This window comes from Mrakia frigida (assembly GCF_051309035.1).
Source record: "Mrakia frigida strain ATCC 22029 unplaced genomic scaffold BDY24scaffold_41, whole genome shotgun sequence".
NCBI lineage: Eukaryota > Fungi > Basidiomycota > Tremellomycetes > Cystofilobasidiales > Mrakiaceae > Mrakia > Mrakia frigida.
Window position 1 is genome coordinate 18,390 of NW_027481240.1, and position 24,413 is coordinate 42,802.

At 54.7% G+C, this 24,413-nt stretch overlaps 8 protein-coding genes and 1 non-coding gene across 9 annotated transcripts; 5 read left to right on the plus strand and 4 right to left on the minus strand.

The window, feature by feature from the left end:
• Positions 1-349: 349 nt before the first annotated feature.
• On the plus strand, positions 350-2,593 carry BDY24DRAFT_402468 (trans-sulfuration enzyme family protein). Its single transcript, XM_076642210.1, has 10 exons — positions 350-572; positions 648-658; positions 793-954; positions 1,047-1,172; positions 1,261-1,357; positions 1,426-1,521; positions 1,607-1,694; positions 1,761-2,059; positions 2,143-2,239; positions 2,324-2,593. Exons 1-10 carry the CDS (start codon positions 410-412, stop codon positions 2,463-2,465), a joined length of 1,281 nt encoding a protein of 426 aa, XP_076492790.1. The 5' UTR covers positions 350-409; the 3' UTR covers positions 2,466-2,593.
• Positions 2,594-2,620: 27 nt separating this feature from the next.
• Positions 2,621-3,605, minus strand: BDY24DRAFT_402474 (MAPEG family protein). The gene is made up of 4 exons (XM_076642211.1): positions 3,331-3,605; positions 3,100-3,227; positions 2,957-3,027; positions 2,621-2,857 (listed from the first exon to the last, which is right to left on the minus strand). The coding sequence occupies exons 1-4, from the start codon at positions 3,476-3,478 to the stop codon at positions 2,728-2,730; spliced, it is 477 nt and encodes a 158-aa protein (XP_076492791.1). The 5' UTR covers positions 3,479-3,605; the 3' UTR covers positions 2,621-2,727.
• A 574-nt stretch (positions 3,606-4,179) lies between these two features.
• BDY24DRAFT_402479 (uncharacterized protein) lies at positions 4,180-5,006 on the minus strand. The gene has a single exon (XM_076642212.1). The coding sequence runs from the start codon at positions 4,750-4,752 to the stop codon at positions 4,276-4,278; it is 477 nt and encodes a 158-aa protein (XP_076492792.1). The 5' UTR covers positions 4,753-5,006; the 3' UTR covers positions 4,180-4,275.
• Positions 5,007-5,546: 540 nt separating this feature from the next.
• BDY24DRAFT_402481 (putative quinol monooxygenase) lies at positions 5,547-6,674 on the plus strand. Its single transcript, XM_076642213.1, has 5 exons — positions 5,547-5,962; positions 6,059-6,130; positions 6,217-6,287; positions 6,413-6,493; positions 6,577-6,674. Exons 1-5 carry the CDS (start codon positions 5,897-5,899, stop codon positions 6,605-6,607), a joined length of 321 nt encoding a protein of 106 aa, XP_076492793.1. The 5' UTR covers positions 5,547-5,896; the 3' UTR covers positions 6,608-6,674.
• Positions 6,675-7,697: 1,023 nt separating this feature from the next.
• BDY24DRAFT_402483 (uncharacterized protein) lies at positions 7,698-13,537 on the plus strand. Its single transcript, XM_076642214.1, has 24 exons — positions 7,698-7,840; positions 7,927-8,124; positions 8,516-8,597; positions 8,660-9,127; positions 9,210-9,286; positions 9,368-9,535; positions 9,607-9,884; positions 9,988-10,115; positions 10,189-10,260; positions 10,370-10,546; positions 10,618-10,647; positions 10,721-10,821; positions 10,895-10,912; positions 10,985-11,151; positions 11,225-11,351; positions 11,430-11,517; positions 11,592-11,702; positions 11,775-11,873; positions 11,956-12,217; positions 12,306-12,477; positions 12,577-12,666; positions 12,811-12,858; positions 12,963-13,082; positions 13,161-13,537. The coding sequence occupies exons 1-24, from the start codon at positions 7,727-7,729 to the stop codon at positions 13,293-13,295; spliced, it is 3,330 nt and encodes a 1,109-aa protein (XP_076492794.1). The 5' UTR covers positions 7,698-7,726; the 3' UTR covers positions 13,296-13,537.
• A 315-nt stretch (positions 13,538-13,852) lies between these two features.
• BDY24DRAFT_402485 (uncharacterized protein) lies at positions 13,853-15,518 on the plus strand. Its single transcript, XM_076642215.1, has 2 exons — positions 13,853-14,702; positions 14,784-15,518. The coding sequence occupies exons 1-2, from the start codon at positions 13,881-13,883 to the stop codon at positions 15,402-15,404; spliced, it is 1,443 nt and encodes a 480-aa protein (XP_076492795.1). The 5' UTR covers positions 13,853-13,880; the 3' UTR covers positions 15,405-15,518.
• Positions 15,519-15,680: 162 nt separating this feature from the next.
• Positions 15,681-20,947, plus strand: MDM1 (Mdm1p). The gene is made up of 11 exons (XM_076642216.1): positions 15,681-15,761; positions 15,869-16,819; positions 16,905-17,172; positions 17,249-17,379; positions 17,451-17,857; positions 17,961-19,554; positions 19,643-20,072; positions 20,178-20,298; positions 20,376-20,557; positions 20,643-20,758; positions 20,826-20,947. Exons 2-11 carry the CDS (start codon positions 15,905-15,907, stop codon positions 20,865-20,867), a joined length of 4,206 nt encoding a protein of 1,401 aa, XP_076492796.1. The 5' UTR covers positions 15,681-15,761; positions 15,869-15,904; the 3' UTR covers positions 20,868-20,947.
• A 381-nt stretch (positions 20,948-21,328) lies between these two features.
• Positions 21,329-21,412, minus strand: BDY24DRAFT_t99. The gene has a single exon. It is a non-coding gene; the product is annotated as a tRNA-Glu (tRNA).
• Positions 21,413-22,406: 994 nt separating this feature from the next.
• On the minus strand, positions 22,407-24,270 carry IKI1 (Elongator subunit IKI1). The gene is made up of 4 exons (XM_076644240.1): positions 23,855-24,270; positions 23,416-23,538; positions 22,960-23,336; positions 22,407-22,831 (listed from the first exon to the last, which is right to left on the minus strand). The coding sequence occupies exons 1-4, from the start codon at positions 24,201-24,203 to the stop codon at positions 22,502-22,504; spliced, it is 1,179 nt and encodes a 392-aa protein (XP_076492797.1). The 5' UTR covers positions 24,204-24,270; the 3' UTR covers positions 22,407-22,501.
• Between the last annotated feature and the right edge of the window lie 143 nt (positions 24,271-24,413).

Genomic DNA, 24,413 nt, shown 5'->3' on the forward strand with positions numbered 1-24,413 from the left:
CATCCAGATCTCGCACATCATCGAAGCGGCCACGTTCTCGGGGAGAGGAAGGAGGAGCACGAACGCGTCGCGCCCTCCCTCTCCTTCTTCTCTCTCCCTCACCAAGCAAGATTGATGGCGACTTTTGTTGCCATTCTCAGTCAGCACTTCCTGTTCTTTCCAGATCCTTCGAGCGAGCAGAAGGAAAAGAAAGGAACGAGAAGAAAGAGACGTGTTCTTCGGGGATACGGATGTGTCCGAAGGCGCAATTCATGGGGAGAAGGAGGGAGAGAAAGGAGGGGGAGGGGAGGGGGAGGGGAGGAGAAGGTGGTCGGTCATTGAAGATTTCATGAGCTTGTCTGTCCTCCAACCATCACCTTCTTCACTCAACTCGAACCCCTTTCTCATCTATACTCTCTTCCCTCAAACCATGAGCCCCATCAAAGTCGACGATTCCATGCCCACCATCTCTCCTCTGCAGTTCTCGACTCGAGCCATTCACGTCGGAAACTCTCCCTCCGCTGAGACTGGAGCCGTCATCCCTCCTCTCTCGCTCTCGACAACCTTCGAGCAAGAATCCGTTGGTGTTCACAGTGAGTTCTTGGTTCTATACTCCTCCTGTGAAGTTTTGATGCTGACTCGTTCGCTCTTTGATGGTGCGATTACAGAGGGATTCGAGGTGAGCTCGACCGCTTCAGCCCTTCTTCCCTCCCTCCCTCCTTCTTGTTTCGTTCCTATCTTCTTGGACCTGAGCTGATCGCTTCTTTCGCTTCTGCCCTCTTCTTCCCCTGATTCGTACCTTCCTCTCAACAGTACTCTCGATCCCAGAACCCTACTCGACTTCAGCTGGAGACCTCCCTTGCCTCGCTCGAGGGAGGAGCTGGAGCTCTCGCTTTCGCTTCCGGAAGTGCTGCCACTGCCGCTGCTGTCATGAGCCTCGGAGTCAACGCTCACATCCTCTCAGTGAACGACGTCGTGAGTGCTCTACTGGCTCCCTCTCTCAGCTTGGGCGAAAACCTGAAGCTGATCAATTTCCTTCTCTCGTTGGTCTTGCTTGATTTGTAAAGTACGGAGGAACCGCCAGGTACTTGACTCGAGTCGGACAGGCTACTCAGGGCCTCAAGACCACCTTCATCGACCTCGAGACTTCCTCTGATGAGGATATCTACAACTCCATCCAGGAGAACACCAAGGTACGTTTTCTTAGTCCTCGAGTCTCCGTTTCCGCGCGCGCTCTCCGTTTGATTTGACCTGACCTCTCCAATTCACCTCCCTCCTCAGCTGATCTGGATCGAGTCCCCTACCAACCCCACCCTTCGACTCATCTCTGTTCCCAAGCTCGTCAAGATCGCTGCTTCCCACCCTTCCAAGCCTCTCGGTTCGTTCTCAACTTCGGCCTTCTTCTGCGACGCGTCTTTCTCACCTTTTCGTCCTTGCCGTTCTCAGTTCTCGTCGACAACACCTTCCTCTCCCCTTACTTCTCCAACCCCATCGCTCAGGGAGCCGACATCGTTCTCCACTCCATTTCCAAGTACATCAACGGTTCGTCTTTGCCGTCGTTTCACACCCTCCTGTTCCTCCTCCTCGCTCGTCGTCTGACCTGTTCTCGTTCCTCTCATCTCTCTAGGTCACTCCGACGTCATCATGGGTGCTCTGATCGTCAGGAAGGGACGTGAGGAGACTCTCGAGGGTCTCAGGTTCTTGCAGAACGCCAGGTACGTTTCGTCTTCGCGTCTCGATTCTTTCTCGAGCTGACCTCTCCTTCCCTTTCGATGTCTCAGCGGAGCCATCCCCTCCCCCTTCGACTGCTACCTCACCCTCCGAGGTATCAAGACCCTCGCTCTCCGAGCTCTCCAGCACGGTCTCTCCGCTCTCCGAATCGCCAACTTCCTCTCCACCCACCCTCTCGTCGAGTCCGTCACCTACCCCGGTCTCGTCTCCCACCCTTCCCACGACCTCGCCAAGTCCGCTCTCGCCCCTCAGGTCTGGAGGGATCTCAAGAAGATTGGGTGGAACGAGGCTGTCGGCGTGCCCTTCGGTGGAATGGTCAGCTTCAAGATCAGGGGTGGAGGAGAGGAGGGTACGTTCGACGCGTCCTCTCAGAATCGAGCTCGACTTCGACGAAACTGACCGTTCTTTTTCTACTTCCTTCCTTTTTCGCAGCCGACCAGTTCCTCCAGGCTTCTCACCTCTTCTGCCTCGCTGAGTCTCTCGGTGGAGTTGAGTCTCTCGCTGAGGTACCCGACAAGATGACCCACGCGCGAGTCTTCCTCCTCTTCTCCTCTCCTCCTTTTCCTCCTTCCCTCGCTGACCTTCGTCTCGTCCGCTTCTTCTCTCTTCGCAGCGGTATCCCCGAGGAGGCTCGTCTCGCTCTCGGTATTACCCCCAACCTCATCCGACTCTCCGTCGGAGTCGAGGACACCGAGGATCTCGTCGCCGACATCGACCAGGCCATCCGACGAGCTGTTTCCGTTGCTTCTGCTTAGATCTGTCCGACCGTTGATCTTGTGTTCCGAACTACTAATTAAATTAGACTTTACCTACCTTGCTTTACTAGACTACCTACCATAGATTGATTGGGGTGTATCTTTATCCATCTTGCTGCTGCTTTCGAGGAAACGACTGGAAAGAGCGAAGGACGCGTCGCAGCACAGGAGAGGACCGAGCAGCCGTGAGAGTCATGAGATCGAACGAAGCAGTTCCGAGAGATAATCATCCAAGATGTGCGTCTAGTCTGACGGAAGAGATCTAGTAGAGGATGTTTCCAGCCTTGATCAAGAGGGTGAAGCACATTCCGATCCCAGCGAGGAAAGCTCCGGTTCGAAGGTTGGAAGCCTTGTTGCCCGAGATGTTGATGTAAAGGAGAGTGTAGAGGACCCTGAAAATGGAGGAACAGAGCAACGGAGGTCAGCGATGAGGACAGAGGAGATAAAAACGTCAAGCAAAACAACGCGTCGAGATGCAAGACGAAACGAACCTGGAGGCGAGGTAACCAGCAGCGAGCGAGTTGAGAGTGTATGCAGGGATCTTGGCGTAGTTACCAGCGAGCTGTCGATCAAAAAGAAGAGGGTGAGCTTGCGTCTATCAAAAGGGGGAGAGAGAGAGAGGAGATGAACTGACGACGGAGACCGCAAAGAAGCCCAAGTTCTCAAACCCGTTCTGCTGAGCAGCCTCAGCTCGGACGACAGATTGTTCGTCCGGTGAGAGGATATCCTTCTTACCCAGAGCAGAAAGGAAGCCCCGGGGGTCTGAGAAAGGAAGGAGAGGAGGAGGTGAGCTTTAGATTGGTTCGATCGTTGGGACTCGGAGGGACGGAAATCGTCGAAATGAACGGTATAATAGACTACTGACTGGCGTTGTCCCACTTCTTCCCTCCCTTCTTCTGGATGGAGTCGAACTTGGAGATGGCCCAGAAGTGAGGAGCGAGCGAGGCGACCCAGGCGACGGGGATGGCGTAGAGAGAGTAGTTGTGGGTGCTCGAGAGGAAGGAAGAAGACATGGCGAAAGGTTGGAGAAAAGATGGGTGAGGTCGAAAGCTTGATTTGGCGAAGATTCGATGCTGGGGGTTAAGAGAGTAGGAAGAGAAGAGGGTCAAGTTTGGTGAAAAAGAGGGAAAGGAAGGAGGGCTGCCAAGGCGATCGCGAGCGAAGTGACGCGTTGAATCGTTCAAAAGCCGGGCAAAAGCGAGAATATTTTGTTAGTCGATTACACAGCGCCCCGACTCAGACGGCTGGGCGACGTCTGAGAAGGTTCGTCTGAGAGTGGCGGAGACGCTCCGTCTCCAGCCGTCTGACGACTTCAAAAAGACAGACGCTATTTCTGCCGCCTGAGATCCGCCGTCTGAGAGGTCGTCGGAGAGCGTCAAGAGTCGTCAAAGACTGTCTACGACGGGATCTAAAACGATACCGGCCTTTGCTAGCTTTGCAATTTTTAGTAATGGTTTGCTCGTCGTTTGGTTATAATATAGAAACCTTTCGTTGTCCTCGCTTTTGCTCGCTACTGCTTCCTCTCGCTGGAAAATCTAGTAGTAGACATCACATCCTTCTATGTAATAACTAACAAATCCCCTCCGAGCACCTTCTACCAACAAATGACCCTCGGAACAACCTAAAGAAAGGAAAGAAGAAAGAAAACAAGACGGTCAGCCTCGAAGCGAAGGAGAAGAGTCGAGTCGATGAGAAGGTACGTACGGTGAGAGCAAGAGAGCAGAATGGAACCGGCGAAGACAAGATCCAGCGAGGCAGTAGAGAAGTCGGAGAGCACCAGAAGCAGATGTCGAAGAGAGTGGAGAACGCATCAGAGAGCAGGCGAAGACAGAGAGGTCGACTGAAGAGAGAGGTTGTTGACTGAAGAGAGAGGTTGTTGACCAAAGAGAGTGGAGACCGAGCACCGAGAAGACGCAGAAGCCAGTAGAGCACAAGGATGTTGCCAGAGAGAGAACGAGTCAGACGAGGAGCGAGTTTGGTTAGCTGAAGGGTGAAGGAAGATGAGAAGATCGAGAGGAAGGGAGGTTGAAGGAAGGAGGAGAGACGAGGCGTACCAGCTTTTCTCCCATGCCTTCTTCCATCCAAAACGAGAGAGAGCAAAGTCAGTGAAGTTTCTTAAGTGTCCCCAGCGGAAATCGATGCTTTTCAGCGAGCGACGACCTTCTTCCTCGCTCGAACGCCAGCGCACAACAACACTCCTTCCTCCCCCTCCCTTCCTCTTCCTCCCTTCGCCCTTCTCCTTCCTCCCAAACCCATCCATCCAAACCTGAGGAGAAACCCAGGACATACCATGAGACGATTCACTCTTCCTCTTAAAGCCACCTTGCAAGTCTTTCCCTGTTTGTGACGGCGAGCGATCTTGAGAGGGGACCGAGGAGGAAGGAGTCGACGATGTGATGGATTCCTGAAGCTCTTGCGCTGAGAAGTACGTTTCTGTAAGAAGTTCAAAGAGGAGTACTGGTCAGTCCTTGTCTAGAGCAAAGTTGAGGATGGTGCAAGGAGAGAAGAGGGAAGGAGGGAGGGAAGGAGGAGGGGGGAGGGAGGGGACTCGAAGGAAGGATGTCTCTTCGCTCCTTCGATGGACGTACCCATCTCCAGTTCGCATATGGTTGAGGACCTGGGTATAGAGAGGAGTCGCCAGGGGTAGAGAAGCTGAAAAGGGGCGATTTGGGAGTCCAAGCTGAGGAGGGGGAGTGGGGGTTGAGAAGGAAGAGAGCAGGCTTCAAATCGAAAGAAGTGCTTTGGAGAGAGGGTTTCGTTCCGAAGGACCCCCACCCTCCGAGGCAAATTTTTTCTAGTTTTTTTTTTATGCAGTCAGATTCAATATAGCCCCAAGCGACATTCAGCAGGAAAAACATCGCCTGGAATCAGAGCGAAACGTGATTATTCTGACCTTCAGCGCGCCAAACCGTGCGCCAGCCAAATCGGTGCGAGAAGGCTTGTATTTTTCTCTCTCACTCCAAAACCGTAATCGGACCTTCTTGAAAGTCATCTTCTCCCTCTCTCGTCTTTTTCGAGCCTGAAAAATCTTCTGGAGGAGCTCAGACGATCATGCGAAAGTCGCTCTGCTCAGACGTCTCAAGACAGCAACAGCGGAGGAACGCGCCCCGACGTGTTTCCAATCCTGACGCCTGCAGACGACCTCTTTCTCTCTCTGACGGAAGCTCAGACGCCAAAAGGAAACTCATCGTCTGGGGGAGTCAGGCTGACGCCTAGCGACGCCAGGAGGTGGGCGCTGTGTAGACAGAGGTTACTTCAGCGATGTGGAATGCAGGTCGCACTGGTGGTGAAGGTCGAAGGTCGAGAGGGAAGGAAGGAAGCAAACAAAAAACGTGGACCTTCCTCCTTCCTTTCTGCCTTCTCTCCTGCTTCCTTCTCCTCCCAACCCTCACAACCTCCCAAACCCAACACTCCGCCTCCTCTTTTTCACTATGTCTCTCCCCCAAGCTCCTCAAGCCATCGTCGATTCCGGCAAGCCTTTCTCTGTTCTCGCTACCGTCAGTTTCTTCTCTCGAGGCCTTCCTCCCGCGTTCCTTCCTTCGAGCTCTCCCCTCCTCCCTCACGTCTGACTCCCTCTTGCCTTCGCCTCCCAGATCACTGCTCTTCCTGGAAAGGCTGATGAGCTCTCTGCTGCTCTCGTTATCGCTGCTGCTAAGGCCGTTCAGGCAAGTTTTCCATCTCTTCCTTCGACGTCTGTTCATCTCCAAGCTGACCTCCACTTCTCCTTCCCTCCCTCCCTCTTTTTCTACAGGAGCCTGGAGTTTTGAGATACCTTGTGGGTCGAGAGGCTGACAAGCGAGATGTTTTCTGGGTTACCGAGAGGTCAGTACCAGAGCTTCTTTGAGGAGCGAGGAAAACTTCAGTCGGGAAGACAGAAGGAAGGAACGAACGTTGAGCTCGGGCTGACTGCCCTCCTTCCTTCTTCTCCGAACGCTTAACATTGACAGGTACGAGAGCGTCTCTGCTTTCGAGACTCACGGAAAGGCTGAGGCTCTCTCTGAGCTCGCTGGAAAGAACCTCATCGGAGGGTGAGTGTCGTTTTCTTTGAGCTCTGGATGGAGGAAGACGACGACGGCTGACCTCCCTCCCCTTCCTTCTTCGTCGTCTTCAGTCTCTACCTTCACTTCATCGAGGACCTTTAGACGGGACTAGACGGAACTCTACATACCCGGATAGATTAAGAATGACCCTTTGAAGCTTTTTCGTTCACCTCTCTTTCTCTCCGGAAAGGTCCCCAAGCGATTTTGAGCTCGAGCTCATCTTCCTCCTCCTCCAACCCTCTCTCTCTCTCTCTCATCCTCGCCCACAGCTCTCAGTGGCACCACTCATGAACATCTTCTCCTCTCCTTTGACCCTTTCCCCTCTCTCTACCAGCTCCCTCCCTCACTGCTTCCGTTCTCGACGCGTCTCCGGTCGAAGAACAGAGAACAAACCACCGAGAGGGAAAAGATCGTTCTGCACGACCTTGTTGTTTCATACTGCGACGTACATCGCTCATGGAGCTGAGAGACGCAGGTTTAAATCAAGAGAGAGAAAAGGGAGGGCGTTCAGGCTGTCCGACGCTCGCTCACGGTGTCGAATCCCATGCCGGAAAAAAAAGGTTTCTGAGCTCGGTTGGCGTGGCTACGGCGCCTGCTTTACACGCAGGAGATCTTGGGTTCGAACCCCAAATTGAGCAGTTTTGCGAGGAGGAGGAGGGGGACGCGTCGTTTGGGTTTCGTTGCCTTCGCCGGTCGTTGGTTGCCTTTCTCTCTAACTTAAGTGTGAGTGGGATTTCAAAGAGGGAATGCGAAGGTATCTTGGAACTGGAGATGATCCCTTAGCAGCGAAGACAAGGACGGGACGCGTCGATTTTGATGAACGAAGGGAAGGTGAGGAGAAGGGCGTTCAGGCGCGACATCAGGAGAGGTACTCGGTCTCAATTTCCTGCTCCTGCAACTCTCTAGAGAGTTGGCCTCCATCTCTGAGGCCAGCGCCATGTATTTAGTAGCAAGAGCCTGCCCCAGAACTCGCGACGACAAGAGGAAGACGCGACGCGTGACGACAAGGCGAGTTTCGACGGGTTTATTCGACCAGAAAAAAGGTGCGTCTCCAAATTTCGACCTCGGAACCAGAAAGGTGGGTGAAGATTTTCCCTCGGCCAAGCCTTCTGAGATCTTGAGAAATCTACGTCATTTTCTCGTGGGAGTCAACCGCGCCTCTCGATCTCTCTCCCCTTCCCTCCTCCCAAACGACGAGCTCTCTTTCTGAAGCCAAAAACGATGGCCGACTCCTCCCAACCTCCACCAGCTTCAGCAGCTCGAAACCACGCTTCGACCATGTCTCACGTCGAAGGCAGATCAGCCAACTCCAGAGGACAAGGCTACTCTGATGCAGTGAGTCGAGAGAGAGCGAGAGTCCCTCCTTCGCCCCTTCCTTCGTTCGAGGACTGACCTCTCTCTCTCTCTCCCTCGTCTGTTAGAACCCCATCCCTACCGTTCAGAGATACGTCGCTGAGCGAGCTAGAAATCACAAGGACGACTCTGCGAACGATCTCTCTTCCGGCGAGCTCGAGAAGCACAAGGAGGATCAGGTCGCTCGAGAGGAGGCCGAAGCAGGAGAGGACAAGGACGAGGTGATGAAGAGGATGAAGCCTGCTCAGGGAAAGCCTACAGATCAAGTAAGTTCAAATTTTCTCGTTCAGAAGTATCTCGTTTTCTCGTTTTCGAGCTTGAAGGAGATGTCAACGGAGGAGGAGAGCAGGAGGAAGAAGGGAGGGAGGGAGGGAGGAGGAAGGAGCTGAGCTTCGATGGAGATGGTCGTCCCATCTTGCTTTCTCCTCCCCTTTGAGCTCGAGTCTCGCTCCAGCAACTCAACAGAGATGGACAAGCTGGAAGATTTTCCATCTTTCAGTCTTCTAACATCTCTGGCTTCCTTTGTAGAAGGAAAAAAAAAAAACAATTGAAGAAGGGGGCCAGAGCTCTCGCCTATGACGCAGAGGAGGGCTTGGACGATTCTGACCTGCGTTCCTTCCTTCCTTTCCTCCTCCTTCTTTTTCTTTTCTTCTTCAGGTCAAGAACAAGCAGGGAGAACGAACTGTCAAGGATCCCGTTACCGGTCTTCCAGTTACGATCAAGGACGCTGAGCTCGAGGGTACGTTTTTGTAAAGGGAAGGAAGGGCTGAAGCTGACCTTTCTTCCTCCCTCTCCTCTCAGACTACCCTGGAGCCGAACACCTCAACTCGCTCAACCCAGCTCCTGCAGTCTCAGCCGTTCATCACACTCGAATCGGTCCTTCGCCAGCTCATCCTACCAACATCTCCCTTCAACCCTTCCCTCCGGCCACTCCTCCCTCCCTCGGTCCCATCCTCCTCAGTCTCCACCGTCTCGCCCTCTTCTCCGTCGCTTCCACCGCCATCATCTGGGTCCTCGTCGCCTTCCGAAGCGGATGGTTCGGATTCTTCTTCATGTCCTCCATCCTCGGAGCGGTTGGGTTCGGAGGAGCGACGTTGGCTTGGGGAGCCGCCAGGAAGCTCGAGAAGGAAGTCGAGGCCGTCAGGCTTCAGATGCACAAGGACAGGGGAGAGAAGTTCAGTCCTCCGATGCCCGAGAGTGTAGAGTGGCTCAACGCTTTGGTCGGAACCGTCTGGGGACTCGTCAATCCCGATCTCTTCCTTCCCATGGGTGAGTTTGAAGAAGCGGGAGAGAGAGGAGAGAGGTCGAGTTCGAGCTCGAAGCTGACTTCTCGTCCTTTTTATTCTATCAGCCGATATGGTCGAGGACATCATGCAACAGTCTCTTCCCTCGATGGTCGCCGCTGTCAGGATCTCGGATCTTGGTCAGGTCCGTCTCGTTTCCTCTTCTCTCCGTTCCTGCACGCGTCTCGTTGCTGACCTTCGACTCTGCTTCCTTTCTTCCCCCCAGGGAGTCAACCCCTTCCGAATCCTCTCCATGCGAGGACTCCCAGATCACCCCACCGACAAGAAGTACCCTCGAGAGGAATGGATTGACCAAGGGAAACCTCCTCCCGCGGACGCTGGTGCTCCCGGAACTGGCCCTGCTCCTGATCTCGATCAATCTGGAGACTACGTCGTGAGTCTCTCTACTACGCGAACGATGGGCTCGAATCGAGCTGACTCTTCCTCCGTTCTTCCTTCTCGCAGAACCTCGAGGTCGCCTTCGCCTACGCTGCTCAACCCGGACAATCGAACGAACTTCGAAGCAAGAACATCCACCTTCTGATCGAGTTCTTCCTCGGAGCTTTCGACTGGCTGGAGATTCCGATTCCTCTCTGGGTTCAGATCGAGTCGCTCGTTGGAACCGTTCGATTGAGATTGCAGTTCATCCCAGAGGCTCCTTTCGTTCGAAACGTCACCTTCACCTTCATGGGAGTCCCCGCCGTCGAAGTCTCGGTCGTTCCTATGATCAAGGCTCTTCCCAAGTGAGTTCAACCTTTCCCTAGCTTCCATGACAGCTCAAAGCCGCGAAAAAGGAAGGAGAAGGCTCGAACTGACGCGCTCTCTCGCCCTCTTCTTTCTTCGCAGCATCCTCGACCTTCCTCTGATTTCGACGTTCGTAAAGATGGCAATCGCTGCTGGAACTGCAGAATTTGTCGCTCCCAAGTCCATGACTCTCAACCTTCAGGAGATGCTCTCTGGAGCCGCCATCGGAGGTTCGTTCCCCCCTCCTCGTCGCGCCGTCCCTCATGGACGTTCGCTGATCCCTCTCCGTTTGTCCTTTCTCAGATACCCGAGCCGTTGGAGTCTTCATCATCACCATTCACTACGGAGAGGATCTTTCAGCTCAAGACTCAAATGGTACGCGCCGAGCTTTTCTTTCTCGTCCCCTCTCGTCCTCTCGTCACCTCTGACATCTTCACCCTCCTTCCCTTTCCGTTTTTCCTTCCCTTTTCTTGAGGCGTTGAAGGCAGCTCGGACCCTTACATCGTTCTCGCCTACGCCAAGTTCGGAAAGCCGCTCTACTCGACTCGAATCATCATGGGGGACCTCAACCCCGTGTTCGAAGAGACTTGTGCTCTCCTCCTCACCGCCGACGAGGTCAAGAGTGAGGAGTCCCTGAGTTTGATGCTTTGGGATAGCGACAGTGAGTCTTCATCCTGACGCGTCTACCCTCTAGATCTGCTTGAGCTGACGTCCCTCCTGCCTTTTCTTCAGAGCGAACTTCCGACGATCTCATCGGACGAGGTACGTCTCCCCTTCTTCGTCCCTTCTTGAGAAGACGATCGCTAAACCTCGTTCTGATCCTCCTCGTCCGCAGTCAAGGTCCCCGTCGTCGAGCTCATGGCCGAGCCCAACGTGATGCACACTCGAACGGACAGCTTGATGGGATTCGAGGATGCCAACGCCATGCAGGGAAAGGTGAGTCTCGCCCCGTTTCCGTCTCTCCTCTCCTCGTCGCCACCCACTGACGTTTACTTCTTTCTCTTCGCAGCTTCACTGGTCGATCGGAGTACGTTCCGGCTTCTTCACTCTCTTCTTTCGAACTCTCGTTGACTTCTCTTCCCTTTCGTCCATCTTGCAGTTCTACGAAAAGGCTCCTCTCGTGAAAGAACTCGAGCTTCCTGAGGAGCACCCTACCACAACTCCCAGCAAGACCATGCCCGAGATGGAGATGAGGCCTGGAGACAAGGCTCCCAACCCTGCCGCTAGGGACGGACCTCCTCCTCCTCCCGACGCGTCTCGAACTCGGTGAGTCTCGTTCCCGTCCTGCTCGTTTGACCTCCAACGAAGGAACTGACGTGATTCGTTCTCTTTTCCACAGACCCGATCCCAAGTGGAAGTCTGGAGTCCTCTCGGTCATCGTTCACCAGATCAACAACTTGGAGAAGCGAGACCTCAAGGGAACGACCGCGAAGGACAGGGAGGGGCAGGCCGGACAGGATACCGACGTGCGTACTCTTCGATCTCTTCTCTCAGCCTCAAACCGCTGCCTAGAGACTGACCCTAGCTTTCGTTCTCGTTAACAGCAAGCCAACGAACAAGCCAGCAACCTGCCCAGCTCTTACTTCGAACTCATCATCAACGACGACGTTTGCTTCAAGTCGAGGGTTTCCCGTGAGTCGAGTCTTCGCCCTTTCCCTCGCCTTCCGACTTCGACCCGACTGACTCGACCTCTTCCTACCTCTCAGAGTACTCGTCGATGCCGTTCTTCGAGGCTGGTACCGAGAAGTTCGTTCGAGACTGGGAGAAGACTGTTGTTCGAATCGTCGTTCGAGATTCGGCTCTCAGGGAGAAGGATCGTGAGTTCAAAACATCCTTCGGTTCCCAACCCTCGAATCGAGCCTGAACCTGACCTCTTTCTTTTTCCTCAGCTATCCTTGGAATCGTCAACATCCCTCTAGCTCATCTCTTCCGAGAGGCCAGTGAGGTTACGAGAATGTTCGCCATCGAGGAAGGAATCGGATTCGGACGTGTGTCGCTTGCCCCTCCCCCCAAGTTCCGTCTCGTCCCCGAACTGAGCATCCACTTCTCGCTTCTCTCTCTCTCTCGAAGGTGTCAACGTCTCCCTCCTCTTCAAGCCCGTCAAGACCGAGCTCCCTCCCAACCTTCTCGGATGGGAAACCGGAACCGTCGAGATCCTCGCTCCCATCAAGATCGAGGTCGATGCCGCTCACATCGAGCTCATCGAGGACATGAAGAAGCTCACCATCTCCACGACCGACTCCACGGAGGTCCTTCCTACCAAGGAGGCAACGATCGAGGGAGGTCAGGCTACTTGGGAGGTCGACTCGATGCGACTTCCTGTTTACTCGAGGTTCGTCGCGTCTTCGTCTTTTCTTCATCACGCCTCGAGATCGCCAAAGCTGATCAGCTTCCCTCTCCGCCGATCGTGTTTTCGTCAGGTTCCAATCCGTCCTCACGCTCGAGATTCAAGGCAAATCCATCATGGGTCTGGTGGGAACCGAGACCAAGGCTCTCGCTGTCCTCTGGCTTCAAGAGCTCATCGACGACGAGGAGAGAGATATTCGAATTCCTTTGTTGATCGGAAAGGATCTCAAGCAGCTCAGGCAGAACGTGAGTGTCTTTTTCGTTCACTTTCGTCGTTCAACAGATCGTGCGTTCTCGTCGGCTGACTCGACCCCTCTTCCTTTGACGTTTGACGCTTTCTCACAGTATCTCTGCGACTTCACCAAGAAGACTCACGACTACGAGATCGTCGGATGGTTGACTACGAGGATCAAACTCGATTCGGGATTGGACGAGGTGAGTCTTCGAGGATGGCTTCGGGGAGAGGAAGAAGAGAATAGCCTCGACGCGTTTGGATCTCTGACTGTCCCCTCCTCTTCGTCTTCGCTTCTTCCTGCCTCTTTGTTCATTTTCGGACCTACTACCTTTTTGGAATCACAGGATCACGAGATTCACTCGGCCACTCAAGCTCGACGACACGCCTTCGAGGTTGGTCCCTTTTCCCTTTTCTCCCTCCCTTCCTCCCCGAGACGCTTCCTTTCGAGTCTCCTTCGGTTACTGACCCTATTTACTGCGCTTCTCTACTGCTGTAGACCTTTGATCATATAGAAGGAGAGGCTCTGACCGCCGAAAAGAACTCTCACGCTATGGACGACGGCGTTATCGACAAGAAGGAGGCCAAAGCGATCAAGGTCGCCGACGCTCGACAGCAGGTTCGTCTCTTCGTCCTTTTCCTTCAATCTTTCTCGAGGTCATCAGCTGATCCTCTCCTCTTCTTCGTGATCTTACAGGAGAACCGTCAACGAGGAGTCGCCGGATTCAAGCCCTACCGAACCGCCAAATGGATGAAGGAAGGTCTCAAGGCTCGACTAACTCCTTCGAAGAGCTCGAACAAGAGGGAGCCTATGGTCCAGTCCGAGGCTTGATCTACTTCGGGGGTTGCTCTTCTCTATCTCTCTTCTCAAGCATTCTACGTACACGCTTCTCAAACTTTCTCTAGCTTTCCTTCTCTCCTCGATCGGACTTTCGACGCGTCTCGTTTTTCTTCTCCTCCTTTTTTTTCTTCATTCACGCTTACGTCCCTCGCTCTCGTTCTCGTCTTATTGCTACCGCCGTGTGTGATTTCTCCCTTCTCTCTACGAAACAACCGATAACATGCTTGAGACAACTGAGAGAGGATAAGCTGGGAAGGACGGCGAGGTGACCAGGAAGGCGAGGTGAGTTCGTGCCGCGCTGAAGAAGCGACCTCGAGGCAAATTTGAAGAGGTCAATTCTCCAGGTAGCCAATTTGTCTTCTGGCTTTTCTTCAGATATTTTTTCTCGTCGCTCTGAGGACTTTGATCGCCCGCTTACTCGACTCCCGAATCTGGGCTTGGAAACGAGTCCGCGTCCTCTCTGCCCTCTCTCTCCTCTTTCCCCTCCAACACGACTCGCCCCATTCAACCTCAACTCCTCTAATACTTACCCATCGTCTACTATCCATCCATCCATCCATCCATCCATCCATACGAATGAACTCTATCTCGCCCTCTTCGTCCTTGCACTCGGAACGCTCGCTCTCTACTTCTCCCTCCTCCTCCTCCTCCCAGCCGTCCGCTCGTTTCCTCTACAACCAAGCGGCTCAAACGTTTCTCACTCGGCAGCATGCCTCCACTCTGGATCTCCTGGAGACGCTCTTTCGTCAGCTTCCTCTACCGAAACAGGACTGGACGAGTGCGAGTTTGTCGCCTGGAGGAAGGGAGAAGGACCGGGAGGAAGTTCGGAGGAAGGCTGTCGTGCTCTGGATCACTTGTTTAGCCTGCATCTTTACAGATCAGAGGAGAGCAGCCGAAGCTGCTGCTGGTGCTGGTGGTGGTGGTGGTGGCAAGGACGCTCTCTTTGGAGGGAGAGCGGAGGATCTATACGAACATCTCGTTCATCGAAGCTTCGAACTCTTCGCCGTAACCTCGTCTTCCTCCTCCTCTCGAACTTCGACGACGCTCCTCCTCCCACCGCCTCTCCCTCCCACCATCGCCCACACGCTCATCCTCACTTCCATCAAACTCGGACTTCCTTCCTTCCTCCCTCGGGACCTCGTTGTTCTTCCCTTCCTGACCTCCCTCCCTCCCACCCTCACCGACCTCCTCGCCGCTCAATCCAGGAAACGAGAGACGAGGGAGGGAACCTACGACCGAACCAGAGGGACGGAAGGTTGGATTGGAGACATGCTCGATGGATACGAAAAGGTCTTGGAGGGGTGGTGCGTGACCGTGTTGGCACAGTCGGAAGGGAAGGTGAGAGAGGCGACCGAGAGGATTGGAGAGGATGGAGTTCTAGGAAAGGCGAAGAAGGAGGTGCGTCTCTACGGTTCTATTGATTCGTTTGTTGACGAGCTTCTGTGCTGACCGTCGCGTCTTCCCTTTCGTCGTCCTCAGGAACTCCTCCAAACCCTCAACCACCTCCCTCCTCTCACTCCCTCCCCACCAGCCAACATCTCCCTGCTCCCTCTCCACTCCCCATCTTCCTCTCTCTCTTCCTCCGGAATTCTCTCCCCTCCACCACCTCGTCCAGTCTCCCCAGCTCTCAGCGACGCGAGCGAGACGACCGCAACGCCCAACAACTTTCGCGTCGTCGGCGGAGGAAAGGCCAAAGGAAGGGAGTCGACGTCCTCTCGACGAGCAGCGACGGATCCCTCCGAGGAAATCACCCGAGAAGTCTCCAACTGGTCCTACTCAGCCTTCACGGATCGGCTTCGTCGGTTCGTCGCCCCTAGGCCAGCTCCTCCTACGTCCTCCTCCTCTGACGCGTCCAACCTACCCGCCGTCAACGCCGCTCCCTCCCGACTCACCCACCCTCTCCTCGTCGCTCTTCGGAGCCATCTCTCGAATCTGAAGCTACCAGCTTCGGTCCTGCTCGTTCTGGTGCTGGCGGTGATTGGGATGAGGAGGTGGTGGGTGAGGAGAGGGAGGGTGAACGTTGGTGTCGCTGCTGCTGCTGCTCCTCGGGATGTGAGGAGTAGGTTGGGGAAGAGTATTTTGGCTAGGATTCTGTCTTGATGGGGTATTCTTATGATTTGTCTACGATGTTGTTGGCGTTTGGGAAGTTGAGAGCGGGAAGAACGCGTCCCGTTCGAAGAAGCCTACCTCTGTCTCGCCTTCTCTCACGGGTGCAAGGTTCTAGAAGCTCAGAGCATAGCAATAAACTATCTGGCATGTCGTACACTGAGATAAATCTCGAGTAATACGTGCCTTCAGACTCAAGCGACGCGAACCGGGAGGGTCGTGCGAGCTCGAAGGTCGGAGATTCGTTCCTTCCCTCTCCTCCTCCAAACGGCCAGCTTTCTCTTTCTCGCATCCTTCTTTTTGGGCGGTCTCGCAGGGCCGAATCGACTACTCTACAGAGTGGATCTCTCTGTGAGTCGTAATCTTTATCTGGAAGAGAAAGAGGAACGAAGGGAACCACCTCTCTCGAACGAAGCTGACCTTTCGCTCTCCTTCCCTTCCTTCCTTCTCTCGCTCAGCCCTCCCTCCCTCCCTCGCTCCTCCTTCGGCTCAGGATGTTCACTCTCACCTACACAGCGGTCGTCCTCGCCGTCCTCGTCTCTCTTCAACAAGCTACGACGTATATGGTCCCGCTCTCTACGCTCCTCCTCCTCCTTCCGTTCGCTCTCGTCCTCGTCCTCCTCTGCTCCCTCCCGATCACCATCTTGCTCGGACTCGTCGCGGACCGATCTCAATCCGAAACGGCCAAAGAATCAAAGCGAAGACTCGAACGAGCCTTTCGTCCTCTAGGATTCTCCACTCCAGCAGCATGGTCCGTCGTTCAGCTACGATCAGCTTGGGAAACATCTCCTCCTCCTCCTGATCCGTCCCAACCTGCACCGCTCTCAACGAAACCACCTCTGCACAAATCAACTCCTTACTTTCTCCTCCAACCGATCGACACCCTCTTTACTCGCATCATCGACGAGTTTGTCCTCTCGTGGTACATCAAGATCTCGCCCTCGGCTTCCTTCCCGAACGAACTCGAAACAACGATCCGACACTCGCTCTCTTCCATCTTGACAAGAGTCGAAGCAACAGATATCCCTTCGTTGGTCGTCTCCAAGATCATCCCTCAAATCACCAACCATCTCCTCTCCTTCTCCAACGCCGAGCAGTCCCTCCGACGATCCAGCAACGCCGCGGCCTCCTCGACGGCGGAAGGGATGGATCTCTTCCTCTCTCAAGCCTACGGTCCCAACGCTCTCCATCCGGCGGTCGCGGGGAACACGTTGGATACCAAGCCGGCCCAGGAGGAGCATGTCAGAGGCCTGGTGGAAGGGATTCTAAACCTGGTCCTGCCCGAGAAGGAGAGGAGGAGTCGAGCGGTATTGATCATCGCGAGGGAGATTGTGACGAGTGCGGTGTTGATGCCGGTGCTGGAGATGTTGTCGGATCCGGACTTTTGGAACAGGATGTTGGATGAGCAGGTGAGCTCTCTACGTCGTCCTCTTTCTGCCCTCCCTTTCTTCGTTCGAGACGCGTCTCATCCTTCTTCCTTCTTTTCTCTTGCAGGCCAGCAACTACATCCGAGAACAGAACCTCGTTCATCAGCTCCGAGCAGCTCTCGACCTCTCCCTTCCTCTACCTGGAGGAGTCACCTCTCAACCTCCCGTCGATCCGCGGAAGGCTCGTTCGTCGAAACAGGGGATCTCAGTAAAGACGGATACCAAGTCGTTCGAGAGCTTCGTGAAAGGGATTGGGAAGGTGGATAGTTTGATGGATCTGAGGAGGCTGAGGAGTGACCTGGGGGGAGAGATCAGGAAGACGAAGGGATCCTTGGGTGAGCGTCGTCGCGTCTCTTTTTCCATTCGAGGTTCGGACCTTTGGCTGATCGTCCTTTGGTCTTCTTTTTTCAGACTCGATCCACGCTGGTGTACCTCCTCCGAGTGGAGAGAAGGCAGAGGACCTTCGAGGTCATCTGGAACGACTCTACCTCGCTCGAGCAAAAGCTGAACGACGGATCTCTCATCTCAGCGGGGACGGAATCGTTCGTCCTTCCTCTTCCTCCCTCCCTCGACCCGATTGCGAGCTGACTGGCTTCAACTCCTTTCAAAACAGAACTCCAACGACTCCTCCCGAATCAACTCGACCCTCACCACCACCTCCGCCAAGGTCGATCTCCATTCCGTCCTCGTCAACCCTTCCTCCCTCTCCTACTTCATGGAGTTCATGGAACGTCGAAACAAGATCCTCCTTGTTCAGTTCTGGCTCACCGTCGAGAGCTTCAAGGATCCTCTCGAGGACATCGACATTGATGTGGGGTTGGATACGGAGTGGGAAGATGCGAGGCTGGCGGACACGGAGGAGGTGACGGGAACGGCGAGGGAGGACATGAGAGGAGTTTGGGAGGTTTACTTTGAGGATGGAGTGCTGTTTGGGGAGGAGATGGATGAGAGGTACGGAGAGGATATTAGGAGGTTCGTGAATGGGACGGGGAATAAAGGAATGGCGAGAGCTAGGAGGAGGTGAGTCGAATTCTCTTTCTACTTTTTCACGAGCATCCTGACGCGTCGAGATCGAGATTACGATGCTGACTCCTTCTCCTCCCTTTTCTGCTTGTCTTCTCAGCATGTTTCTCGCTCAACGTCAGATCTACAAGCAGATGGAGGACGACTTCTTCCCTGTCTTCCGAAACAGCGACCTTCACTTCAAAGCCGCCGCTCACGTCGCAGCAACCTCCTCGGCTCCTCCTCCTCTCGCTCCTTCCATCCCTCACCCACCCAGCTTCCCTCATCGTCAAACGGTCGTCCCCATCGCCCACCACCCCTCTTCCTCTCCAAACTCCCAGTCGTCAACAGCCAGGTTCGCTCGGTCGCCTCTCGCTCCCCCTCCGGAGGGTCGAACTCTCCCCCGCCTCGGATCTCCCGTCGTCGATTCACCCAGCATGGATCGGAAACCTCTCACCTCTGGATCCTCCGAGCCTTCGGCCCTCCCTCCCCACTTCCATCGAGCTCAGACCTGGACGGCTCAACCTACCACTTCCCTCGTCAAGCACGATCTCGACGGACCCTCTCTCACTCCGTCGACGATGAGAGCTACGCTTCGCTCTCCACCGGTCAGCAGTCAGCTCGACTTTCTTATGGGAGGATCGGAAACGGGGGAGTCGTCGACGAGGGCACCTCTCTTCGAAGAGAGTGGTGTTTCTCAAGCTCAGGGTCTCGGAATCGCTCTCGACCCGACGGACCACGAGAACGACTCGGATGACGAGGACTACATCCAGGTTCGAAGGCTGGACGCGATCCAAGCAGCTCTCACCTCCATCATCGCCAAGGATCAGTCAACTCAGCCGTTGCTCTCGCAATTCGGAGGAGGAGGAGGAGGAGGAGGTCGCACCCAGATCGCATCAAGCTCGTCTCGACGAGTCGCTTCTCAGGCTTCGCTTTCCCACAGCGTCGAATCCCTCCCTCCCTTCGAATCCTCCTCCCCTACCACCTCTCGTCGGATCGATCGAGGAAGCTCTCACTCCCTTACCACCACCTCCTCCCTGAGACCGCCAGCCTCGACGTCGGATCCAGAACTCGCTCTCCGTCGTCCCAGGGTGTTCGACGACGCGACGGACGCAGGTGATTTCGCTCAGCGTGCCGCAAACGTAGCTGCAACAGCATCGGACAACGAAGACGTCGAGGAGAAGATCCAGTTCGCCTCTCCAGGAGATCTCCAACTTCCCTCGGAAATCGCTCGACTCGGAGCTAAGCTCGACAAGCTTCAGTCCCAGGAACCTATCCTCGACGCTCTCATTCGGAAGGCCGAGCTCACAGGCAGCGAGGACGAGCTCCAAATCCTCAACAAGTCGCACAGCGGACTCCTTCGGGAGATCCGAGCTCTCTCGTTCCAAAAGAGTCAGTACGAGCAGCAGGAACTCGAGAATCGACTGGATCCGAATCGAACCAAGATCGGGATCCCTAGCAGCACGTCGGTCGAGGAGGACGGGAAGCAGGTCGTTCGGTACCTCGTCGAAGTTCAGCAGACGGGGCCGGATGGGACGTTTGCTCACGGTTGGGTCGTGGCGAGGAGGTACAACGAGTTCTTCTCCCTTCATCACGATCTGAGGGAGACGGTTCCGGCGACGAGGCATTTGGTCCTTCCGGGGAAGATGCTGGTCACGTCGATGTCGTCGAGTTTCGTTGATTCGAGGAGGAGTGCGTTGGAGAAGTACCTTCAGGTTCGTCGAGTCCCGTCCTCCTTCCCTCATCCTTCGTCAAGTCTCGTCCTGATCTCATCCCGTCTTCTTCCTGTTGACCTCCTCCCAGTCCCTCCTCTCGATCGAAGCCGCGTGCAGCTCCCCTCACCTCCGAGCCTTCCTCTCTCAGCACACCTCCCAATCCATCGCCGATGTTGATGAGAACGCGTCCAAGTCGAAAGGTCCCAGCTTCCTCCCTCAGAACCTCGTCAAGTCCATCTACCGAACCGTCGCTACAGGACTGGATGACTCTCTCTTCGCTGGACCTTCGATGCTCGATCTCATCGGACAACGACTCTCGAGACAGGCGGGAGAGTTCGCCACGCTCGCAGGACTCGCTTCGTCGGAGAGCACTATCCTCAACAGCCTGTCGTCCGTTTCGTCGATTCCACCCGTCAAGTCGAATGCTAGAGGAGGAGGAGGAGGTTCTGGTCTGGGGCCTGATCTGCTGGACCTGCCTCCAGAGTTGAAGCCGCTCGAGGGAGAGACTGCGTCGTCGTGTGAGTTTCTCGTCCCCTCTCTTCTCGTATGCTCTCCATCTTTCCGTTCTCTACCATAATGCTGACTCCTCCTTTCTCTCGTCGAATTATTTACTCTCGTTCCAGACTTCACCGCTCCCATCTGCGATCTCTTCGTCGAGGTCTTTGAGCTCAAGGAGAACAACTGGCTTCGTCGCCAAGCGATCGTCATCATCTTGCAACAGATCCTCGGAGGAGCTATCGAGAGGTAAGTGGCATTCTCTCTCCGTATACTCGCTTTCGAAATCTTACCTCCTCTCTTCCTGTTTGTTCCTCATCTGCCAGGAAACTTCGTGACGTCGCCTCGAATCTCACCGCACCTACTGCCATCCTCAAGTACCTCAACTCGTTCTCCAACTCCCTATGGCCCGGAGGAGTGAAGCGGCCGCCTTCGGTTCCTCGAACGGAGGAGCAGAGGAAGAAGACCAAGCTCGAGGCGAACAAGAAACTCGCGTCGTTGATGCCCGGTGAGCCAGCCCTTCTCTCTTCGTCCTCCATTCTCTTTCGCATCGGACTCTCGTTCTGACCTTCTCTTTCTATTTCTCTCTATAGACGTCGCCTCCAACATGATCGGTCGGTCGAACGCTCGCCGAGGAGCGAGGAGGTTGATTTCGGTTCTCCAGAACCCTCGACTCAACCAGCATCTCGTACACACCATCGTCGACGAGGTGAGCTCTTCCTTCGACCTTTCTCGTCAACTCCCTTTACTGATCGCTCTCTTTCACTCCTCTTCAGGTCGTCTACACTCTCTTCCCCGAGCTGGCGCCGAAATCATAGCTCGGCCAGGCTGCTCTCCCTTCTCCTTCTCTTTTGGTTCCTAGTTACGACTCTTACGATCTTGATGAACGCTACCAGTCTCCTCTCAGTTTGGAAATCAACCTGCTTCGATGTCTCCTTTCCTTCGCTATCCAAAGGACTCCTGAGCGAAGAGTTCTTCAGGATAAATTATTGAGGCGCTTTGAATCCCAAGAGAAGATGTCAAAACCCAAGAGAAGATGTCAAAACCCCTTGCGCTTCGCCGAGAGAAACCCCCCGTCCAGATCTTAATCAACCCCGAGGCTGTTTGACGAAGCTCCGAAATAGCGAAGCTCTCCTCGTCTTCACGCGTCTCGGCCCAGCTCGAGAGCTCGAGACCTCCAAACCTCGTCGCCCGCCTCTCCTGTGTCGCTAAACCGGGCGGATCGTTCTACTAAGGACGTCCTCTCGAGGCGAAGAGGCCAAAACGGCAAAAAGAAGTGTTCCCTGTCGGGGAGTCGAACCCCGCTCCTTCGCGTTCACAAGTTAATGAGAGGCGAACATCTTAGCCGATGGACAAACAAGGACTTGATGACAATTCTCTGATGTGAATAACTATGATCTGAGCGTTTAAACGGAGCTCTCTCCTCTTCTCTTTCTTCGTTCGATCGTCGTTCCTTCTTTCGCGAGGGGCTGCTGCTTGAGTTGAGTTAAGGTGAGTGATAGTCTAGTTTCAGACTGAAGACGTTTTCAAGAGAATTTGACTTGTCTGATCAACGGAAGAGGAAGTGAGTAGAGGGAGAGGAAGGGGGGAGACGACCCGCGTGTCGACGTGCTGTCTTTCTTCCGCTGTCTCCTTTTCCCTCCCGTTCCTTCCTCTGAGCTCATACATGTTCTCTGCTCCCCCGGGCTTCAACTTCCTTCTTTGAAACGAATTCAAGGACTCGCGCGAAGCTAACAGAGGGAGGCGAGGGAGAACGACGCGCCCGTCCAACCTTCCCTTTACTTCCATTTCCTCGCGCTGGTAGTGATACCGCGCTGCGTCGGACCAAGCAAAACTTTAATTCAAGGAGTCTTTGAAGAGAAGGAAAGAACATGATGCGACGAGAAACCAACGCGCTGAAGAAAAGTGCGAACGACGAAAGAGCAACGAACGAACGCGTCCCGATCCCAAGGGCAACGCTCCCAGTGGACAAGCCACCCAAAGAACCCTACCCTCCAAACCAAACCCAACCCAACACCAAGAACCTGAACTCTCTTCCCCCTCTCCTTCCTTCCTCGCTTCCAGAGTCCAGTTGCTCCTCCCATCGCCCTCCTTTTCGACTCCGCCCTTCCATACTTACCTTGCATCGCTGCATTGGCCTCACAACCCCGGTCAGCACTGGGCTTCTCTCCCCATTCGCACGGCGACACATCGACCTCAGGGAGCTCAGCAGGCTCAGTTGTAGTGGCTTTCGGCTGCTTCAGACGCCCAATCGTTTGTCAAGACTCTCAGTCCTCTTCGGAGGGCGGGTCTGCTCCTTTTGGGCTCGAAACGAAGAGGAAGAAAGGAGAGCATCATCGAGAGAGAAAGAATCAAAACGAGTACAAACCGACCACGACGAACGAAACAGAGAGGAACGCGAGACAAACAGCCATAACATTCTCCTCTCCCGCCCTACTCCCTCCCTCTCCCTCTAGAACTCCAAATCCTCATCCGGATCGTCCTCATCCATATCGTCCCCTTCATCCGGCTCGTAGTAGATTCCTCCTCCGCCAGGTTTCCCGAACGCGAACCCGCTCTTCTTTTCTCCCCCAGAGTACTGCTTGTCCTCGTCGTCGTCGTCGTCGTCGGACGCGTTGTTGGCGCTGGGATCGTCTCCTTCATGCGCGTACGGAAGAGGGACGGCGGAGCGGGATTCTCGTTGGGAGGAGGTGAGGGAGAGGTTGAAGGTTGAGAGGGGAGTGGAGGAGGAGGAAGAGCTAGGGTTGGACGTGCTGGAAGAAGAAGTGGAGGTTGGTGGGAGCTGTAGATAAAAAGAGATGGAAGTGGCAAAGAGAAAGAAAGAGAAGAGGCGGAGGGAGGGTGAGTGAGTGAGTGAGTGAGCGGAAGGACGAGAACGAAACCAAAAAACCTCCAAAGTCTGAAACGCACCTTCTCCCCCTCGCCAACGTTCCCCTTCAGCTCACTCAACCCGCCACCCAACTCCTTCTCATCCCACTCGACCACTTTCAACACTCCACCTTCCCATATCAACCCTTCCACTCCCCTCCTGACCTTCTTCCCTCTGCCCGTCAGCACGACGACGCACCCGCGTCTCGTTTGATCTCCTCCCTCCTCGAAATCCTCTCGATCGAGCACCGACCGAGCGAGAGTGTACCATTTGGGCGTGGGTGGGAGGAGGTTGTACGTTTGTTGGAGGTGGTGAAGGAGGGTCGGAGGAGTCAAAGCGAGGTGGGTTTGGGAAGGGTGCGAGAGGAGAGGGAGGAGAGGGGAGTGGGAGGACAGAGGAAGGAGGAGGAGGGAGGGAGCTAGTACGGGGAAGATTTTCAAAAAAGGAACAAGTGGTGAGTTTGAGTCCGAACAGAGCGACGCGACGACTTCACTCACCGCCGACAGAGGTGAGAAGAGTCAGGATCCGATTAACAAAGAGAATGAAAAGGGAAAGGGAAGAGTTGAGGTTGGACGTGAGGGTTGATGGAGAGTCGATGATGATGGTGAGAGGCGAGTTGACTGTAGAGAGTAGAGAACGTGAAGAGGGAGGGAGTCAGCCAGGAGCCTGCAAAGCGAACGAGACGGTCGAGCTCGAAACGTCGTGAATAACGAGCTCGAGCTAAAGATCCAATGTATAAGAGAGCAGAGAGCTCCAGAAGCATACGATCGTGAGATATATAGACGGAGGAAGGGACAGTGACGAGCCTTGTCGAGCTCGAAGGAGAAGTTTCGAGCTCACCGTTTGTTTCCCTCCTTCCTCTCCTCGAGCGTCCCTCCCCTTCTAGGGTTAAAATTTTCACCCCAGCGAGAACTCAACGCCGTTAGTATGACTCACTCTTCTTTACAATCGTCCTAACCCTCGTCTCTACATCCTCCAGCCCTCCCTTGTCCTCGTCGTCCTCCTGCTCTCGGTAGCCTGGGACCTCCCCCGCAAGATCGATGACCTCTACGCTCCTTCCCTTCTCGACTCCCAACTTCTTGGGAGGAATGAGCACCGATATAAGTAGGACAGGATGCGAAGGAGTCGCTTGGTTGATGAAGTGTTTGACGATGGCCAAGGGAGAGAGCGAGTGAGAATCCGACGAGACGATCAGGAGAGGCGAAGGAGAAGGGGAGGAGTGGTGCGTGTTGGAGAGAACAGACGAGAGCCACGGTTCAGAGGAGAGATCGGGGATGGGGGGCATGGCTGCGGAGAGGTGTATAGAGAAGGAGAAATTTGCGTGTTGAAAGCAGTTGGCGGTTGGAGCTGAGGGTGGGGGAAGGAGAACCAGAGGTGAGCTTCAAACGAAAACGACGACGAGCTCAGCCCTTCCTTTTTCTTATCTTTTTTCTCGACTCTCGAGATGAAGATCTGCAGAGACCAAGAGCATCAAATTCAACGTTCTCTCTCTCAG

What these genes read in the sequence shown, in the direction of transcription:
- IKI1 (XM_076644240.1), bottom strand. Translation starts at nt 24,203, where the DNA reads ATGCCCCCCATCCCCGATCTCTCCTCTGAACCGTGGCTCTCGTCTGTT. An exon ending in TAGGACGATTGTAAAGAAGA is followed by an intron (nt 23,539 to 23,854) that starts GTGAGTCATACT and finishes TACTCTCTACAG; the next exon opens with TCAACTCGCCTCTCACCATC. An exon ending in TCTTCTCACCTCTGTCGGCG is followed by an intron (nt 23,337 to 23,415) that starts GTGAGTGAAGTC and finishes TCCCCGTACTAG; the next exon opens with CTCCCTCCCTCCTCCTCCTT.
- MDM1 (XM_076642216.1), top strand. Translation starts at nt 15,905, where the DNA reads ATGTTCACTCTCACCTACACAGCGGTCGTCCTCGCCGTCCTCGTCTCT. An exon ending in CGTTGGAGAAGTACCTTCAG is followed by an intron (nt 19,555 to 19,642) that starts GTTCGTCGAGTC and finishes ACCTCCTCCCAG; the next exon opens with TCCCTCCTCTCGATCGAAGC. An exon ending in GGGAGAGACTGCGTCGTCGT is followed by an intron (nt 20,073 to 20,177) that starts GTGAGTTTCTCG and finishes CTCTCGTTCCAG; the next exon opens with ACTTCACCGCTCCCATCTGC.
- BDY24DRAFT_402483 (XM_076642214.1), top strand. Translation starts at nt 7,727, where the DNA reads ATGGCCGACTCCTCCCAACCTCCACCAGCTTCAGCAGCTCGAAACCAC. An exon ending in GGATCTCGGATCTTGGTCAG is followed by an intron (nt 9,287 to 9,367) that starts GTCCGTCTCGTT and finishes TCTTCCCCCCAG; the next exon opens with GGAGTCAACCCCTTCCGAAT. An exon ending in CTCTGGAGCCGCCATCGGAG is followed by an intron (nt 10,116 to 10,188) that starts GTTCGTTCCCCC and finishes GTCCTTTCTCAG; the next exon opens with ATACCCGAGCCGTTGGAGTC.
- BDY24DRAFT_402479 (XM_076642212.1), bottom strand. Translation starts at nt 4,752, where the DNA reads ATGTCCTGGGTTTCTCCTCAGGTTTGGATGGATGGGTTTGGGAGGAAG.
- BDY24DRAFT_402481 (XM_076642213.1), top strand. Translation starts at nt 5,897, where the DNA reads ATGTCTCTCCCCCAAGCTCCTCAAGCCATCGTCGATTCCGGCAAGCCT. An exon ending in CTTTCTCTGTTCTCGCTACC is followed by an intron (nt 5,963 to 6,058) that starts GTCAGTTTCTTC and finishes TTCGCCTCCCAG; the next exon opens with ATCACTGCTCTTCCTGGAAA. An exon ending in CTGCTGCTAAGGCCGTTCAG is followed by an intron (nt 6,131 to 6,216) that starts GCAAGTTTTCCA and finishes CTTTTTCTACAG; the next exon opens with GAGCCTGGAGTTTTGAGATA.
- BDY24DRAFT_402468 (XM_076642210.1), top strand. Translation starts at nt 410, where the DNA reads ATGAGCCCCATCAAAGTCGACGATTCCATGCCCACCATCTCTCCTCTG. An exon ending in CCATCCAGGAGAACACCAAG is followed by an intron (nt 1,173 to 1,260) that starts GTACGTTTTCTT and finishes CTCCCTCCTCAG; the next exon opens with CTGATCTGGATCGAGTCCCC. An exon ending in CCACCCTTCCAAGCCTCTCG is followed by an intron (nt 1,358 to 1,425) that starts GTTCGTTCTCAA and finishes TGCCGTTCTCAG; the next exon opens with TTCTCGTCGACAACACCTTC.
- BDY24DRAFT_402474 (XM_076642211.1), bottom strand. Translation starts at nt 3,478, where the DNA reads ATGTCTTCTTCCTTCCTCTCGAGCACCCACAACTACTCTCTCTACGCC. An exon ending in GCTTCTTTGCGGTCTCCGTC is followed by an intron (nt 3,028 to 3,099) that starts GTCAGTTCATCT and finishes TTTGATCGACAG; the next exon opens with CTCGCTGGTAACTACGCCAA. An exon ending in GCTGGTTACCTCGCCTCCAG is followed by an intron (nt 2,858 to 2,956) that starts GTTCGTTTCGTC and finishes CTCCATTTTCAG; the next exon opens with GGTCCTCTACACTCTCCTTT.
- BDY24DRAFT_402485 (XM_076642215.1), top strand. Translation starts at nt 13,881, where the DNA reads ATGAACTCTATCTCGCCCTCTTCGTCCTTGCACTCGGAACGCTCGCTC. An exon ending in TAGGAAAGGCGAAGAAGGAG is followed by an intron (nt 14,703 to 14,783) that starts GTGCGTCTCTAC and finishes CGTCGTCCTCAG; the next exon opens with GAACTCCTCCAAACCCTCAA.